Raw genomic sequence first — 20,265 nt, 5'->3', positions numbered from 1 at the left:
ATTTTTAGCTCCATGTTATAGAGGAGGAAACCAAGTTTAGGGAGTTTAACCAACTGGCTCAAGATATTAGAGAACGGTGAAGCCAGGAATTCAAACTCAAGCAGTCCTACTCCAGAGCCTGTGCTGTAGCCACCTCCCAATAGTTTTACGTCTCTGAAGATATGTATCTATAAAACATGTAACACATATTTACATTTAGTTTTTGAAAAGGTGCTCAAGTACTTGTAAATAACAAAAGAGAAATCAACTACTGCAGAATCAAAGGTGGGAGAAACATAGGATCATAACAGGATCTACCTATCTATCTATGAAGACTTTCTAAAAATAATTATTTTCAATTCTATCCTTTGAGAAAATGACTCAATTACATTTTGATGTATTCATAAGTTAATAATAGTTAATCTATAGCTATTACTGAGTTACATAGAAATGGAGATGTTTCTATAAGATTTTTTTCACGTATGTTCTTATCCTTGGATTCTATGTTTTCTTTTTATATGTCCAGTTCGCTGCAGTGTGCCCCTTAGTGATGGGTAATGTCCACCGTCACTCAACTCAGACACCATTTAATCAAGCCAGCTTGGTTTGTCTAATATTGAATTAAGCTAATTTTATTTGTCAAACAAATTTTTCTACAAATAAGCCTTTTACACACAGTGTAGCATATGGAGCATATGCCAACAGTATTTTATCATTTGGTCTGCATTGCTAACACATATGATGAAATCTTGTGACTGTATTCAGGGTCTAACATGATTTGCTGGACTAGCAAACAGAAATGAGAACCAACCAAACAGTTTCTAAAATGCCTCAGTTTGTGTCCTCAAAGGAGGCATTTAGCATTCCTGTGACTCAGTTTTCGTGAAAATAAAGCAAAGCTAATAATGCCTGAAGGAAGATTTCTTCACAAGGATATTTGATGAATTAAGGAAAAAACATTTTCAAAGTTTTTGAAAACATCAAAATGTATTATATAAAGTGGTTTTTAATTAACTAAAAGATATGGTTGCAGAATTAAACATTTTTCTTTTCATTGAAGGACATTAAATTCCCAAATCAAAAGAAACAGACAACATAAAGAGATTTCTTATTGAGCAGGGATAGAGCTTCAAAGTTGAATTCTCTATGTTTCATCACAAATATTCACCAATGCACTGAAGCATGAACATAATTTGCACTATTCTATGTACTATAAAAAGCAGAAGATCAATGAACTAGAACTAAGTACACATAAGAATACAACTTAAAGATTAGAATTTGGGGTAGGAGAATAAAATTCTTGAAGAAACTGATAAAGGGGCTTTGTAAATAAGACACTTACCTTCCTCTTGACATCAGTGCCCAGGCTAAATAATAGAGAACAATAAAAACTCATTTCTAAAATGTAGTACCAGTACTGGGATGGTAGCAAAGGCTGAGGAAAAGAAAAGTGTTCATTACTTTAAATGTCACCATATAAGGAACTTATTTTAATGCACTAAAGCTATTTATATTCCACAATATTTATACCTATTTATATTTCACAATATTGCATAAAATAATAATGATTTATATTTCAATTTCCAAAAAGCAATTGGAGGTAATAGTTTATGGCATTCTATATCTAAAAGGGTAGACAAGTATTCCAAAATCAAGTTAAATGTTTTGTTTAAAAAGTTAAAAAAAACTGCCACAGGTATAATTGCCTTATTTTAGTTTATTGGGAGTTAAATTAGAAAAACAATTTAAAAATCTTTACTTAAGAACAGTAGGAAGTCTGTTCTACTGGCCTTTCAATTTATCTTGTTCAATATTTCTTGAATACTACTCAAAATCTGATGTTTTAACCTCTTTTCTGATGACAGGCTGGTGGTCAGAATTGGACCATTCTCAAATAGGACAGTAATAAAGTAGGTACAATTACTTAAGGACTCTAAAAATGTTTTCTGGAAAAAAGAACAAAATTCCTACAGCTAGAATTTTCCTTAGTAATTTCATAGTGGGGGTGGGGTGTGCTTATTTTAGCTAAGTTGAGACATTACACTACTTGTTGTGATAGATAGTTACATTAGTCCTCCCAATGAATGTTGCTGTCTGGTGTCCATGCCCTTGTGTAGTCTCCTCCCACACTGACTATGGACTTGATCTCGGTCCTTGGTCAAGGGGACATAAACAAATGTGATACAAGCAGAAACTTCATAAGCACCATGTAAGAAACCTGAGTTATCCTGCTGAACAGGCTGCAAAGAAGAGAACAAAGGTGCCAACTGCCAATGCTATGAATGAGGGCACCAGGGACATGAGCAATCCCCTAGCTAGACTACCAACTGACTGAAAATGCATGAGTAAACTCAGTTGACACCACACGAAACAGAACTGCTTAGCCGAACCTAGTCCAAAATGCCAGTCCAAATCAAGCATATAAATTGTTGTTGTTTTAACACACTAAGTTTTGGGGATGGTTTGTTATGCACCAATAGATAACTGATACATCTGAGAAGATAAGAGTTACTTGGAGGTGGAAGATGATAGGACTGGGGTTTGGCCTAGATAATGCCTAGGTCCCTTATTGTCTAACCTTCTTTTATTCTTTAATGCTGAGGCTAACACATTAAAAGAACTAATTTTTCTGGTCTACTCGTTACCCTTGATATGGCCATAAAAGAATGAGAGTTTCATCTTTCTTCTATGACAAACAAGCCTGTACGAGACTAGTGCTCCAAAGTGAGAACAAATAAAAAAACTCTGGATAAGAGACAAAAAAGAATATCTGTTTGAAGTCATCAGAGAGCAACCAGGCATCCAGAACCTGTGGAATCAAGACCCATAGAAAAGAAAAATGCATTAGAGTGAACCCAAGAAGTATTATAGACACTAAGCAGAGTAAATTCAAAGAAAACCACACCTATGCATATCACAAATTCTGCATTTGCCAATTTACAAGCAGTTATACTTACTGTACTTGAACTATTTCCACTAAAACACTTTGAAAACTGATCAGCATCTAGGTTATATGGAGCCCAAGACTAAGAAATAGCAGAAGTTAAGCAGGACTTTTGGTAATCTCATAGGGCTAAGAAGCAAATTGGTGTTCAGGCCAACCAAGGAAAAGGAGTCATTTAAAACCACTGAAAAAGAATGCCCTATGGTATGGGTAAGTCAGAAAAACTTCCACCCTCACAAAGACTGTAGCCCCCACATCAAATCAACTCAATCACAGATTAAAGGTGAGCTTCCCCTACTCTAAGGACTAACAGAAGTGAAAGTAAATCCCCTCAGAAGGAAGATAACATCACCCTGACCACTTACATTTTTTCATATACAATATCCGTCATTTAATCAAAAGTTATCAAGGATAAAGAGACAGGAAGAAGAAATAAAACATCCACAGATGATCAAGATATTAGACTTATCAGATTTGTACTTTAAAATAATATCAGAAAATAAATTAAAAGAAGAAAAATTTCAGTAGAGAACTGGAATCTATAAAAATACAATTATATAAAAATCTGAGATATGAAAAATACAATAACTGAAATTAAGAACTCGAAATATGTGTTTAATAGCAGATCAGACACTGCTAAAAATAGCACTAGTGAATTGGAGTACATGAAAATAGAATATGTCCAGAACTATGAAGTGTCTGAGATTTTACCCTACTTGCAAGCTAACAAGTTGGTTTGCCACAAGTCACTGATAGAATAGGAGACTCCTGGGTCAGAAATAAGGGTAGGTTATCACTCACAGTAATAGAAATGGCCAGAGGATCAGTATTTGGGCCAGTTTTCCCATCCGTAATTCCTATATGGCTAAGCAAAGAGGGTCAAATGACAACTGCATACACAATGGGTTGTGTTATAAAAGGAATACTGAGGTAGGGATCCTGAATTTTTATAATGTAACATGCCTATCCTTTGCTCCAGAGAAAGACATTATCTCTATCTTGCAAGGCTGTTTGCTTTGCAAACATCCTTGAAAAGATAGTCCAGAACAAAAGGTCATCAGTAGCTCACTTCACATGACATGAAGAAATGCAAGAGACCTGCAGAAAACTGTCTCTTAATAGACTGAAGCACAGAGATATAAGAAAATGGAAAAAATATTTAAAAGCATAAGAGACATATGGGGTTCTAGTGTAAAGGTCTAGCATATTATCACACTTGTAACTGGAATTCCAAAGGAGTGGAGAGAAAGAAAGGAACAAAAGCAATGGCCAAGAATTTTCCAAAACTGACTAGAGATTTAAACCACAGATTCAGGAAGTACTATGAACACTAAGCAGGCTAAATTCAAAGAAAACTACATCTATGTATAGCCTAATAAAACTGCTGAAAGACAAGACAAAATATTAAAATCGGTCAGAGAAAAAAGACATTATGTTCAAAGAAGCAAAAATAAAAGTGACAGCTGAATTCTTAAAGAAGCTGATGGGATCCAGAAGACAACGGAATGACATCTTTAAAGTGCTGAAGGAAAATAACTGCTAACTTAAAATTCTATACCCAGCAAAAATATCCTTCAAAAACCAAAGGCAATGTGATAACATTTTCAGACAAACAAAATCTGGCCAAACTGCTATTAAAAAATACCAGAAGGACTTCTTCAGCCAGAAGGAATAATCTTAGATGGAAGCATGGAAATGCAGGAAACAAGGAATAGCATGAAAAGGGTAACAACTGATTTACAAAATAATAATAGTAATGACTTGCAGGGTTTTAAATATTTGAAGGAGAAGGGTATATGGTATAGTCTAATGACCTTTCAGTGACTATAAAGAGCACTTATTTGTATTATATTTTAATAAGTCAAGGATATATATGGTAATCACTGGGATAATTACTAAAAGAATAAAAGCATGCAAAACTGATAAGTCAATATAAGAGATGAAATGAATAGCAATATTTTTATTTATTTATTTAGTCTGGACATTTTTATGTTCTGATAGTGTAATTCTTTTTTTTTAATTGTTTTTTTTTAAATTAGGATATAGTTGCACATATGCATATCAATACCAGTGTGCAATATATGATGTTCATTATTTTTAAAACTCTACTGTTCCATAGAAAAGCAAGAAGGGAGCACAAAAGGAAATGCATCAGGTGGTACAAATAAAAAATAAATAGTAAGACGTTAGATTTGAACCCCAATATGTAATTACATTAACTGTAAACAAACTAAAGGAATGAGACCAGTGATGGATCAATAAGGAGGAGAAAACTCAGGTAGAGAAAGACCCAGAGGATTACATGGTAGTGGACAAAGAGTAGCAAGGGGACAAAGACCTAACTAAGGGGACAATCCGAGGGCTGGGACTATACCAGAGGGGACTTACCTGTCTGGGATAGCCATTCCAAACCTCCCATAGGTCATATACCCAAGGTTTCTGAAAAAAACAAGGAGCCAAGAGAGAAAAAAATGAATCTGTCAGAGTCAAAGGCTGATTTCAGCAAAAACGTCAACTCTCCTGGTGTCACATTTAGGAGCAAAGAAACACAGCAAGAGGCACTTTCTTCATGTTCCACTGCTTCTGTTGTACACATTCCTTCCTCTGCAGATATTTATACATATTCCTATGACACCCCTGTGAAATCCACTACCTCTAGCAACTCTGGGATCAGTGAATTAGTGCTGTCTCATAGAGAACACTTTTTCAAATGGGTGAATCTACTAACAAAACTATTTCTTTCTTATTTATTTATTTATTTATTTATTTAAAAGATGATTGGTAAGGGGATCTCAACCCTTGACTTGGTGTTGTCAGCACCACGCTCTCCCAAGTGAGCTAACCAGCCATCCCTATATAGGGATCCAAACCTGTGGCCTTGGTGTTATCAGTACCACACTCTCCCAAGGCAGCCATGGGCTGGCCCACAAAATTATTTCTGAACCAACAGATTTATTGCTTCTGTAGAAATAAAAATACCTTGAGATATCTGTAGCTGTAAATTGTTTGAGAGAAATCTTGAATCTTGAAAGAAATCTCTAAAATGGTTATGTTATTGAAAATATTATATTCTAAAGGAATTCATGGGCAAGAACTTTAAAAAATTAAAGGCAAATTCCAATTAAATATAACAAAAAGATAACTTACATCATAAAGAAATACAACTCCAGCAACAGTCACCACTAAGTAAAATGCAAATCGCCAGCTGCCAAAAGAAAGATAAGTCTTTACTCCATTGTAAATGTGATTGACACTTGAGGAAGAAAGGATTTGGTATGGCAGAATGCAGAAAGAACACACATTCTGAAGTCAGACAAATCTAAGTTCATATCCCAGCTCTACCATTTATTAGATGGCTACAACCTGAGGTAAGTCATTTAACCCAAGGAAGACTTAACTTACTCATCTGTAAAATGGGAATAACAAAACTTACCTTAAACTGTAAAGAGTACTGAAGATAATTTGTGAAAGTATTGATCATAGTTCTAGTTGAAGTAAGCAATAAGTGGTAGCTATTATTATTATGTGGCTAGCCCACTTCCAGACACCCAATAAACAATGGCTTGATACTTGTAATATCATCACCATAACAAGAGGAATCTAGTTAATCACTTATTTTATCCCCATTTAATTCTCAGTTAAAAGATTTCTATGTGGCTGGACTTTAGTCTTTTCTCCTAAAAGCAGATTTTGAAGGAAAAAATTTTTCTCATGCATTGAGAGAGACACATAGATTAAGAGACTCAAAAAACATATTAACCAATTGCTACATATGGATCTTATTAAGATCCTGATTCAAATAAATAAACAGCAAAGAAAATTTTGAGACAATAAAGGAAATCTGAATAGTGACTGAATATTTGCTGTTATTAAATAAAAATTTCTTAGGTATAATGCTCGTATTGCAATTATGTTTAAAAAAAAGAGTCCTTATACTTTAGAGATACATACTAAGACATCTACAAGTGAAATTATACAATGTCTGATACCTGCTTCAAAAATAATTTGTGGTGGGAGAGAGAAGTAGGTGGGGTTATAGATGACACAGGATTGTCCTTGAGTAGATATTTGTTAAAGCTGGTGATGAGTAACAGCATACATAATTCATTATGTAGTCTTTCTACTTTTGTATATGTTTGCAACTTTCCAAAATAAAGTTTTTTATTTCAATTATGGCTATTTTATCTAATGACTGCTAAAGCAACAATAATTATGTAGAATAATATTTATTTCTCACATTTGTGTAAAGCCTGATAAAGCTTCCCTCAACACACCTATAAGAAGGAAGGAAGACAGGTAGATGGGAAGACAGGGTGAGGCCACAGTCCAGCAAGCCAAGGAGAGCCCCCTCCCACACGTGGGAGCTCTCCTGCCTGTATACCTCAGGCACGTGGGAATTACTTCTTATTGCTAGATGGGAATGCTTATTTTAAAAATAAAAGTGGTCAGCTAATATGGAATTTGATTAAAAAAAAAAAAAAAGAAACCTATTATGGATTGAAGTCCTGAGTACTGTGGAATAAGGCATAGGGGTTTTCATTAAAGAAGGTAACCAAGGAAATAATTCACTGAACTCAGGGTGCTCAGAAGATCACTGGTGTCATGCAGACATTTCTGCCTGTTGGAGAGCAATTTGTAAGAGCTTTGTCTTGGGAAATAAGTTTCCTAAGATTTCCAAAATGCCTGGAGCTAGGTATCTCATGCTGTGATTTCTGTAGCACATCCCACAGCTGACAGAGTAAAGCACAGTACCAATATAATTAAACAGCTTGGCTTTTTGCTTTAGTCTATTTATCTAGTCCACAATAACTTTTAACAGTTACCTGACTTAGAAGAAACTTGTGACATTGCTAAAGAATAAGATAAAGCTTAAATTTCATTTGTGGGCCCACTTACTGTTTATGTACTGTCTTTTATATACTGTTTTTATACTGTTTATGTATTACTGAATATACTGTACAAGTTCCTGCTTTGTGTCTCTGTCTTGCTTGAAAATGCTACCCTCAAATTCTGCTTTCTTTTCTTATGGAAGTCTGATCCATTCTTCAAGGTCCAGCTTTACATCTTAACTTCTCTAAAAAGCCTTTCTCTGACTTCTCCAGCTGTGTTGACACCACCTCCTCTGAGTTCCCACTCTCATTTAACATGACTGTTCATCTACTGGAATACACTCCCATGTGCCAATGGGGTGGTATAAGAATAGATGTTATGGTTTCCTGTGTGAGAGTCCGGCCTCTCTTATTGGCTGTTAAGGCTGGTGACCATGCCTTACAAGTTTACTTCCCTCTTAAAGTCGACAACTCCATACAATCCAGGACAGTGCTATGTACAGAGAAGACACTCACCACGTACTTCTGCATTGCCTGACTGATTGATAAGGGTGACTGGAAATTCCCTTCGCTAACCTGAACTGTGTGGCAGACTTTCAGTGGACTCACTGACACAGCCAGGTTCCCAAATGTCACTCAACGTAGGGGATCCTCTGCTAGCTGAGAGTTGAGCATTAGGTGGCAAGGGCCACACGAGGGAACAGAAATAGCATCAGAATAGGCATCAGGAGACCTGAATACCCTCCAAACAGCTAAGTGAACAACTTCGTTAAGCCAGAGGGATGTGTAGCTTCTCATTTCTTAAACAGGGGAAGCCCCACTTTCCCTGACTGTCTCTCACACAGTTGGTGGGAGGATCAAATAAGCATTTATAAACTGTAACGCACTATAATGTGCAAGAAATTGCCAGAGAATTTCACTGGAATGTGATTCAGCTCAGAGGCAGAGAATTAGTCCTGCCTGGGGACTTAATTTAAGATAAGAATTATTTGTTAGCAAAAATGAATGAATGAGAGCAGGAAAACAGGAGGATGTCATGTGAGACCCACTCTCCTTTATACTGTTTTGTGGTGACAGTTTACAGAGATACAATTGTGCCAAGCTGACATCAGTGGCAATGCAATATTAACCAATCTTTCAAGAGCTAAACATTGGAGAGAAGCTGGTTAGAAACAAGCCAAGCCTTACACCTCAAGCCACTGTGGCAAAGGCAACGGATGCCCGCGATGAGAAATGAGTGCCTCGAGACACTGCGAAGAGGTGGTGTGTCCCTCTAAACATTAGCCAGTGACACGGTTGGGTTATGGTACTTGGGAATGTATAGGCAAATTAAAGGAAGTCATTAAAGTTTAGCCACAGGCTCTGTGTGTTTATCTGAGTCTTACTTCAGCTCTCCATTCGTTTCACCATCAAAACCAAAATGTCTGGTGGAACTGACTAGGCAATGTGAGCGCCTGAAGAAACAGGCAGAAGGAAGGAGCACCGTCGGTGTGCAGAATGTGGCACCACACACAACCCAACTAACATGCATTCATCTGGATATCAAGAAGGGGAAACAAAGTCAGAGCAATAACCCGGTACACCTTTTTTGCACAGGTGTCAGTTTCTGCTACCAAGGGAGTGACTTAAAGTACTACAATATCCTACAGGAGGGAAAAAAAGCAGAACTCAGATGAAACCAAAAATAAATCCAGTGCAGCCTCAGAACATATTCAAAGTAACCAGCGCTGGTAAAACACTACTTGATATCCCAGCGCATCCTGGTCCACCTGCTCAGCCAAATAGGAAACCAAGAGAAGTAGGCTGCACCACCTACAGGCAGAGCTGGGGGTCATGAGCCGAGCCACACAGAAAGAGGTCCTCGCAGTCAGTGTCCTGAGAGGAGAACACATGTCCTCGAAGACATACTCTGCTCTTAACGATCATAATGATTGGACATAGGTGATAACGTCTTGTTACCTAGGGCCAACCTCACCCTAGAAAAGAGAGATGCCAGTTAAGGCACCTTTATCATTTTTCTGGACTTCAGGCTAAGTACATAGTATCTGCTGTTCATCTTGGAGAGTTCACAGGTTGCCCGTTTTGCAGGGGAGGGAATGGAAGCACAGGAGGTGAGTAAGTGACGCGCCCCCATTAGTAAGCGATGGAGCTAGGCCTGACCCCTCTTCTGCTCCAAAGTCAGTCTTGTCTCTGAGATGATCACTCTGCTCCAGACAAAGCTTCAGCATTCCAAAAGCTTTGACTGTGCTTCTTACCAAGCCTCCTGGAATTTCTTCATAGTGTCAGGCCTGTTTTGGTTCCGCCGAATCCTAAACCATCTTTCAACCTGGCGCTCTGTCAAGTTACACTTCTTTGCCAGTCCATAAATATCACTCTGAAAAGGGATGAAATGGATGAATGAGTGATAAAGTGCAGAGTCAGACTGGCAGGCAGTCAAGAGACAGTGAGACCAGGTTGTGTACTGCAGATGAGAGATCTTGCCATGAGACCTTGAGCCAGGGAATTTACCTTTTTTGCTGATGGAATCACATACACATCAGAAAACTAAAACAGAGAATGTTTGTATCCCAGCTCTCTGAATTACTGAGAAAGATCAATTCTTCATGAGGTGGTAGAAACCCTCATGTTCAAGTTGCATACATGAGCTCACTTATTCAGCTAAAATTTATTTAGGACCTTCTAGGGGCCAGGTAGAGTAGTGTAGTTTAATATGTCAATAAAATCCAATCTCTTCATTTTTCCTATCGGGAAATGGAAACCCCAAGAATTTCAGTAACTTGTGCAAGACCTAAAATTAGAAGAAAAGTACAAAAAAGAACTTAGGCTAGTGTACTTTCTGTTATTTCACACGATGTTTCTAATAGCTCCAGAAGATAATTCAGGAAAAACCCAGATAGGTATTGGCCATCCACTTTCACATTTAATCAGATATAGAGCCTATTTCAAACTAATCAGAAATAATTCTTATCATAAAAATAATGAGTTCCAAATATAATAATGATGATTGCTTCTCTTTTGGGAAACAGAAGTTATAGGCTATGATTTAAAATTGGAAACACTATGGATGATGGATTAGCTCAAAGGTTACAAATATGAAGTTCTACCAAAGCCAGACAAGAAACATACATGACCAAGTGCACCAGGTCTGTTTCATAGGTGGGATTTTAACACAGGCATGTTTTGTACATTAAACCTACAATGACACTCTCCACATTCACAGAGAAATATGCTCTGCAATTTTAGAAATGCCACCCCTCTCAATCTTTAATTTTCTAATGTGAGTAAAAGAAATATTTTAATTTCCTCTTAATTCTATTAGGAGAAATATGAAATTGTACAAAACTGACCCTCGGCTTCAGTTTTATTTTTCTGAGGAAATAAGCAGGAGCTGTGTAGATGCAGCAAACAGAAAAGCACAAGTCCCATCCCAAGGGGCCAGCAGTGACCAAGCTCTGGGTGACACTCCCACAGAGAAAGTGCAGCTCCAGGATTTTGATGTAAAATCGCTAGGTTTTTAAAATGTTAACCAATACCTCAAAGTAAATTTAATCCAATTGTGGACAAATGCTGTGAGGGCTAAACAAAGCCTGCCTGTGAGACAGATGGCTGCATACCTGCCAAGCAGCGTGTGACCAGCAGACAGACTCTGCTATGTTATCTCACGGGGTCCATGCACTTGTCCAGGGGCACAGGTGGCAGCAGATAAAATACACACAGAAGCTGCCACTCTGGAGTTTAGCAAAGGACTAACACCTTCTACATCATGCCTACTAAACTGCTAGCTTATTACTTAATCCGAAGAAAGAAAAAGAAAAAGAAAACAAAAACAGAATACAGTCCATGTTATACTCTGGTTCCCTGTAAATTGTTCTTTTATAGGCCAAGGATCCACCTGTAGTTGGTTTTTGTTGTTGTTTGCTTATTTTTTGTTGTTGTTGTTGTTATTGTTTTTGAGGAGATTGACATTAATTGGTGCCTACTTCTTTCAGCTAAATGAACAATACTGACATGGGCCCCCCCCCTTCACAAGGTAAAATCTGTCTGGTGAGGAGTCATACAGTAAAACAAGGAATTATAATAAAATATGGAGAGTGCTAAGACAGGGGAAGATTAGGGTACCATGGGACCTAACTTTATGTGCGCAGATCCTGTAAGTTACACTTCAGCTGAACCCCAAAACGCCCCAAGAAGGAGAAGATGGAGGAGCAGAGTGTCCACAGAGGGACCAGCTTGTGAGATCACCAGGAGGTGAGAGCATGGTGAGCAGGTAACAATTGAGGAACAGAAAGAAGCCTCGTTGGGAGAATCACGCAGAGAGGAAAGGAGGAAAGATGTGGCTTAGGGTCACTTCCCAGCAGGCCTCATCTGGAATTTACTTGTGGGTTACAGGATGTTGTATTTTCAAGGTCCCTCTCTTGCAATGAGTAAAGATAGAATGAGCAGGAGTGAGACTGGAGGTGGGGATCATGCTCTTGTAGCCCCTTTGTGCTAGGTCGCTGCTCTCAACAGCGAGGGCCTCTCACTTGCTAGGCTGGACAAGATTGGAGGTTTGGAAGCTCCAACCCAGAAAGCACCATGCTCACACCCCTCGCAGGAAGAAAAGAACATGGCAGTATCAAGGCAGTAGAATATGGCCGGCAGGGCAGGAAACTGAAAACAGAAGAGCCATTCTGCTACCTCCTAGCTGTGTGGCCTGAGCACTGCACTCTGCCCCTGTGGGAAATGGGATACTGACCAGAGTATCTGCTGCCCACCTGACGGGAATAGTCCAAGGATCCAGGGGGATCCTGGATGTGAATGTGCTGCATGAACATATACTCCTGATTTTTCAATTATTGATGATAGCTGCCTGTGTTCATCATAAAGGGTGTGCCACTTCTGGAGAAGTTTTATTTCATCTGTCATTTTAACTATGGAAGTATAATGAAACTGGAGTGAACACTAGACCTACCTGTACACTGTTTTTTTACAACTATTATGTTAAAAGAAAAAGTCTTCTATGTGGAGTGCACAAGGGATACACTACAACATTTACAAAGGGCACTTCGTACAATGAAGAGAACTGTGACTCCCTTAAAAATTCTACCTTTGAAGAGTAGTCAGGAGCACAGCATATTTCTGAGTATGTTCCGAGTATGTTGGACAAAATAAGAGTCCTACTCATAAAAGCGAACCCAATGAACACTTTCGTAATGTGCATAATGTATTTGATGGTGCCACAATCATCATTAGAAATTAAAATTTTATCTTTATACCCAATTCATAGCATTGCTTGTTAGTGCTGAATACTATATAGTTGAACACATAGTTCAATGACTAGCATTTGTTATTTTATATTATTATATGTGTTTATAATTTTATATTATGCTTGGGATGCCATATAACCTGTCAATAGAACAAAGAAATAAATCCAAATAAATCAAATCATTTACTAGTCAACTGGAATAGATTTCTTGCACAGACAATGTAAGCTATAGATGACTGAATCATTAAGATTGGGGGAAAAAAAAGCAAAGAATTTGTACTTACTTGCAATGGATGTCTTGAGGAATGTTTGAAAAAATTCTCTAAGATGGAATTTTGTGCAATCTTTATAACTTTCCTTTTAATGCCAAATAGTTTTGCTATAGGTGTACCTACAAACCTACAAAAAATATGAAAAGAAAGTAAGTTCAAAATGCGAGAATGAATCCACAATGACACCAGAAAACTCAAGCTGTACTTTAGGTCCCCAGTGAAAGATCAATCATTTGTTCATGTTGTCACTCGGGCTACCTACAGCCAACACCTGCCTCTCAGAAGTTCAAGGAGAGAAAATCTTCAGATTGTATATACAAGCAATAATTTAAAAACATAAAATGCAACACTCACATGATTAAATTTTATGTTAAGTCAAATATTTTCATGTACAAGATCTAGGAATTAGGATAAGGCATTTTACTTAGAATTTTATTTTTAAGGCTCCTGGGGGTTTAAAAAATAACAGTTTTGTTAGAAAGTTTTTTGGGTGATTTTTAAAAACTTTTTATTATTTATTATTAGCATATTCATTATTACAAATCGTGATTTTTCTTTATGCTCTTTACCTGACCTATCACTCCCCCAAATCCCTCTCTCTTACCTCCTCATCTCTAGTATCCTTAGGTTTGTTCTCTCCTAAAGAAATTACTATGTTCCTATTTCAAGTTCTAACATTTGAGAAAATGGTGTGACTCAGGTAAACACTGAGGTATAGAGTAGATGGATGGTATGGCAAGTGTACACTTAACTTTATCAGAAACTGGAAAATTGTTTTCCAGAGTGGCTGTACCATTTTGCATTCCCAGCAACAATGTGTGAGAGTTCCAGTTACTCTATATCCATGTCAACACTTAATATTATCAATCTCAGTAACTCTACTGGGTATGTAGTAGTTTTTGTTGATCTTCTACTCTAATCTTCATTATTTCCTAACTTCTGATTGCTTTGAGTTTAATTTAGTCTTATTTTTCTAATTTCTTAATGTGGAAGTTACATTATTGATTTGAGATCTTTTTTCTTTTTAAATATAGATGTTTACAGCTATAAATTTCCCTTCAAAAACTGCTACTGGTGCATTCCATAAACTTTGATATAGTGGTTTGTTAATTTCAAAGTATTTTCTAATCTACCTTGTGATTTCTCCTCTGACTGATTGGTTATTTAGAAGTGTATTATTTAACTTTCACATATTTGTTAATTTCTCAATCTCCTTCTCTTGTTGATTTCTAATTCCACTTCTTTGTGATCAGAAAACATACTTTGTATGATTTCAATTTTAAAAAATTTATTGAAACTTGTTTTATGGTCTAACATATGAGCTATCCTAGAGAATGCTCTTTGTGCATGTGAGAAGAATGTGCATTCTGCTGTTATTGGGTGGAGTGCTCTATACATGTTTGTTAGGTCTAGTTGGCTTACAGTGTTGTTCAAGTCTTCCATTTCTCTGTTGATCTTTTGCCTAACTGTTCTATTCATTATCAAAAGGGGGGTATTGAAATCTACAACTATTATTGCTGAATTGTCTATATTTCCCTTCAATTTTGTCAAGTGTTTGCTTCATGTATTTTGGGACTCTGTTGCTAGGTACATATATGTTTATAGTTGTTATATCTTTTTGACAGATTTACCCTTTTATCATTATAAAATGTACTTTGTCTCTAGTAAAAATTTTAAAATATATTACATTCTATTTTGTCTGATACTAGTACAGCCACTCCAACTCTTTTTTTGTTTTTTTGGTTTTTTTTGCATACCTTTTCTCATCCTTACTTCAAACTATTTGTATCTTTGAACCTAAAGTGTGTCTCTTTTAGACTGCATGTATTTGGATCATGTTTTTCTATATATTCTTCCCATCTGTGCCTTTTAATTGGAGTATTTAATTCATTTACACTTAACGTACTTACCGATTAAGACAGGATTTATGTCTATCATTTTGTTTTCTGCACTCATATATCTTATACCTTCTTTGTTTCTCTATTATTCCATTACTACCTTCTTTTGTGTTAAATAGGTATTTTCTGTTGTACCACTTTAATGACCTTGTCATCTTTAAAAATTATTTTAAAAGTTATTTTCTTAATGGTTAACCTGGGGATTACAATTAACATCTTAATTTATAATATCCTACTTCAGATTTGTATCAAATTCATTTCAATAAGATACAAAAACTCAATCCCCTCCCTCCTCCTTTATTATCATACAAATTACATATTTATAAATCATTTCCTTATCCACACAGATTTATAATTATTATTTTATGCAATTATCTTTTAAATCAGATAGGAGAAAAAAAGTGTTGCAAATAAAAATGTAGTTATTTTTATTTTTATTTTCTTACATAGTTATTTTCTTACATAGTTATCTTTACTTCATGTGGATTCAAGTTAATGTCTTGTATATTCTCATTTCAGTGTGAAGGACTCTCTTTCATATTTCTTCTATGCTGGGTCTACTAACAATGAATTTTCTCAGGTTTTGTTTATCTGAGAATGTCTTAATTTCCCTTACATTTTGAAGGATAGTTTTGCTTGGTTAACAGTCTTTTTCTTTCAGGACTTTTTATATGTCATTCCATTGCCTTTGGTCTCCATGGTTGCTGATGAGAAATGAATTCCTAATCTTATTGAGGATCCTTTGTATGTGATGAGTTGCTCCTCTCTTGCTGCTTTCAAGATTCTCTCCTTGCTTTTGGCTTTTGACAGCTTGATTATGGTATATCTAGGTGTGGTTCTCTTTAAGTTTATCCTAGCTGGAGCTTGTTTCACTTCTTGGATGTGTAGATTCATGCTTTTCATTAAATTTAGGTAAATTTTTGGCCATTTTTGGCCATGTGAAAATATTCTGTACACATTTTTTGTCCTGTTTCTTCAGGAACTCCCATTATGTGTATCTTGGTATGCAGGTCTCTAAGGCTCTTCATTATTCTTCATTCTCTTTTCTTTCTACTTTTTCAGACCCTTGACTCTTTCTTCTGCCTGCCAAAATATGCTGTTGAGCTCATCTAGAGAAATTTTCATTTCATTCATTGTACTTTTCAACTCCAGAACTTCAATTTGGTTCTTTGTTATAAAGTCAATGCACCATGTAACAATATTTCTGTCAATGATGGACTGCATATATGATGGTGGTCCCATAAGATTATAATACCATATTTTTACTGTACCTTTTCTATATTTAGCTATATTTAGATACCCCAAATATTACTATTATGTTACAACTGCCTACAGTATTCAGTACAGTAACATGCTGTACAGGGTTGTAGAGTAGGAGCACTGGGATATACCATATAGCTTAGGTATGTAGTAGACTATACCATCTAGGTTTGTGTTAATACAGTCTACTATATTTGCATGATGATGAAATCACCTAACAACACATTTCTCAGAATACCCCTCAGAATATTCCTCAGGATATTGAGAGATCTCAGAATATCCCACAGGGTATTGAGCAACACATGACTGTAACTTATAATTTCTACCACTTTATTGATATTCTTGATTTAGTGAGACATTGTCTTTATACTTTCCTTTAGTTCTTAAGCATGGTTTTCTCTAGTTCTTGAACATATTTAACATAGCAATTTAAAGTCTTTGTCTAGTAAGTGTGACAACTAGGCTTTCTTGGGGACACTTGCTAGTGACTGCTGTGTATGGGCCATATTTTCCTGTTTCTTTGCATACCTTATAAGTTTTTGTTGAAAGTTGGACATGTTAGAAACTATAATGTGGCAACTCTGGAAATTAGATTATCTATTCCACCACCACCCCCGCCCTGTCCCCACAGAGTTTGTTGTTTTTGATGTTTTTTGTTGTTATCTGTTTGTTTCTTTAGTTACTTTTTTTAAACTAATTTGTGAAGTCTGTATTATTTGTCATGTGTGGGCACTGAAGTATTCTGTTAGGTTAACTTAATGCTCACTTAACTATTAGGCAGAGATTTCCTTAACTGAGAAGGAACAATAAGTCCCTTTCCTGAAGGGCTCTGTATATATGTTGGGACACACCTTCAACGTTCAGCCAGACAGTATAACTCTACCTCAGTCTTCACTGCAAGGAGATTCAAGATCATCAGAGGTGAGAGCTTGGGGATTTCCCAGGTCTTTCATGAGCATGCAGATAGACGTGGACAAGCACAAATTCCTACACAGAAAAGTGGCCTTCTAGATTTCCAAAAATATGTCAGAGCTTTTCAAATCCCCCTATGGAAATATCATTTCACAGCTTTTCCTTATAATCTTTTTGTTTGGTCTATTGTTTGCCCCAATTTTTATCCACTGCCTCAGGAAGTTGTGAAGTTAATTAATTACCTCTAATTTTTTTAGACAAACAACCCTACAGAAAGATTTTTCACTGGATGAGCTCTGAGTCAGGCCAAATAAAGGCAGCTTTGTGAGTACCCTCTATACCAACCAACCAAGGATTGAAAATATTAGGGAAAAAAATCAAAAATAACAATACTATAATAAAAATAATACAAATGAAAGAAAATTCATTATAGCAAATATTTACATAGCATTTACATTGTATTAGGTATTATTAGTAATCTAGAGATAATTTAAAGTATACAGAAGGATGTACATAGTTTATATGCAAATACTATGCCATCTTACAAAAGAAACTTGATGTGGGTATCTGTGGAAATCCAAGTATACTGAGGGATGACTAGTGTTTTCCAGGGAACCACCAGACAGGTCAGATAATGACAATTCTCAGGTAGTGATGCTTTGAAGAAGCTGCAGCTCTGTTCTGTTCCATTCAATGACTGCCAGGCTGCTAGTTTCCACTGTAATTATGGGCCGTTGGTTTTTCAAGGCTATCATGAGGTAGAGAGGGCAGGGTGGGAAAGGGCAAATTAAAATGCCATAAAGCTTGCTGTTCTTTCCAAGATTCAGTTATTTTTCTTAAGTAACAATCCTTGAATTGCTGCAAGCCTTTTGCGAATTCTAAATTCTGAAAAAGTTGATTCTGACAATTTCTGCTAGTTTTCTGATTGCTTTTATGGAGGAGAGAATTTTTGGAGGTCCTTACTCTGACTTTTTTGCTAACCTCCAGTGCACTGCGGTTTTAATTTGCATTTTTGTAATGACTAATGATGTTGAGGATCTTTTCACATGCTTATTTTCCATTTGTATACCTTCTTTGATGAAGTATTTGCTCAAATCTTTTGCCTGTTTTTAAAACCAAGTTATTTGTTTATTACTGAGTCATGAGTTCTTTATATATTCTGAATTTAAGTCCTTCATCAGATATACATTTTACATATATTTTCTTCCTGCCTGTGGCTTGCCTTTTCATTTAATGTACAATGTCTTTTTTTAAAAAAAAGAAAAAGACTATTAACGCATTTTTGCATATCATATACAATTCAGCATTTTCAAGTATACAACTTAATGACGTTTCTGTAAAATTATCAAGTTGTACAACCATTATCATGAATCAGTTTTAGAATATTTTCACCACCCCAGAATGATCATCATGCATATTTACTGATAATCCTGTTTCTTCTCACCCCTGCCCCAGGCAACCACAATCTACTTTCTGTCTTTACAGCTTTGCCTTTTTTTTGATATTTAATATAACTGGAATCAAACAATGTATGGTCGCTTGTGTCTATCTTCTTTCACAGAGCATAATGTTTTTGAGGTTCATCCATGTCACAGCACGTATTTGTAGTGCCTTCCTTTTTATTACTGAAAAAGATTCCATCATATGAATTTACGCAAACAGTGTCTTTTGAAGAACAAAAGTTGTAATTCTTCACCAAGATAAATAAAAGCATATGTCCAAGCATATTCTTGTAATTAAATGTTTGTAGCAGCTTCATTTGTAATAACTCAAAATTATAAACAACATAAATTTCCATCAACTAGTTGTGATATATACATATGTTGAAAGACTACTCCACAATAACAAGGAATTAATAATACAAATAGCCACATGAAAAAAAATCTCAAAAGCATTATGCTAAATAAAAGAAGTCAGATACAAAAGACTATGATTGATACGATTCCATTTATAGGAAATACAAAACTATAGTGACAGAAAGCAGACCAGTGATTGCCAGGGGCTAATGGGCAGGGAGGGGATAAACTGAAAGGGTTATAAAGGAATTTTTCAGCTGTTAGAAATCTACATCGTAATCATGGTGATGATTGCATGACTATATATTTGTCAAAATGCACAAAATTTTGGATGAACTTTATTTTATGTAAATCAAATTTCAAAAAGCTAAGTTTTTAAAATAATAATGTATCCTTATTCTTCCTTCAGTTCTGAAAAAGGCTCTATCTTTTGCCAGGTCAGTCTGTTCTAGTACTACTTATAAGGATTTCCATGTTTAATTAAATGCTGCAAATCTTAGGTATGAATGATCATTTAGTCTTTCAATTCATTTTGTTTATATCCATAGAATTTGAATAAAAACTTTCCTAAAATAATCTGATAAAAGTATAATCCAGTCCACCTTTCAGATGAACTAACTTCCCTTGGAAATGGCCTACACATTTCAGAGACATAAAATCAAGCTAATTATGCACCAGGTATACACAGAGTAATGTGGATAGATCATAAAACATAGTGCTGAATTGTTAAAAAAACAAGAGAATGAGGTCTTAGTGCCATACCATTTATGTTAACTAACAATACATGTACATAAAGCATGTGTTTTACTGGGTCATACAAATAATGGGCCATCAAGTACATTAGAACACAGCAGGGAGAGGAACTGAGAGTAGAGAATGGAGATAAAGTGAAAAAGTAACTGAAATCAATCAATCAAAGGAGCTCTTAAACAGACCAAAGGCAAGGTGCTACGACTTGAGAAATATGATTAATTAATTCCCTCTTTGCATAAAAGGTCCAAAAAACCCCCACAGAAACTAAGATATCCTTAAAATTAACTAAATCTCAAAAAAATATATTTGACAAGGTTTTGGATAAATAATGGGATTGGTTCATTTATCCAACCTACAAATTGAAAAATGTCGTTGGA

The 20,265-nt window shown here is 36.0% G+C and overlaps 1 protein-coding gene across 1 annotated transcript in view; it reads right to left on the bottom strand.

Moving 5' to 3' along the window:
- CERS3 (ceramide synthase 3) overlaps positions 1-20,265 on the bottom strand; it is a 69,855-nt gene that overhangs the window by 45,408 nt on the left and 4,182 nt on the right. The window contains exons 2-6 of the mRNA XM_063091649.1: positions 13,282-13,396; positions 10,008-10,126; positions 6,071-6,128; positions 5,312-5,362; positions 1,322-1,414 (exon numbers count right to left, since the gene is read on the bottom strand). Of these exons, the coding sequence (XP_062947719.1) occupies positions 1,322-1,414; positions 5,312-5,362; positions 6,071-6,128; positions 10,008-10,126; positions 13,282-13,396 (436 nt within the window). The remainder of the gene's footprint in view (positions 1-1,321; positions 1,415-5,311; positions 5,363-6,070; positions 6,129-10,007; positions 10,127-13,281; positions 13,397-20,265) is intronic.

Source organism: Cynocephalus volans, chromosome 3 (assembly GCF_027409185.1).
Source record: "Cynocephalus volans isolate mCynVol1 chromosome 3, mCynVol1.pri, whole genome shotgun sequence".
In the NCBI taxonomy this organism is placed as follows: domain Eukaryota; kingdom Metazoa; phylum Chordata; class Mammalia; order Dermoptera; family Cynocephalidae; genus Cynocephalus; species Cynocephalus volans.
Note: the sequence above shows the minus strand (reverse complement) of the source record. Positions and strands in the feature narration are given on the sequence as shown.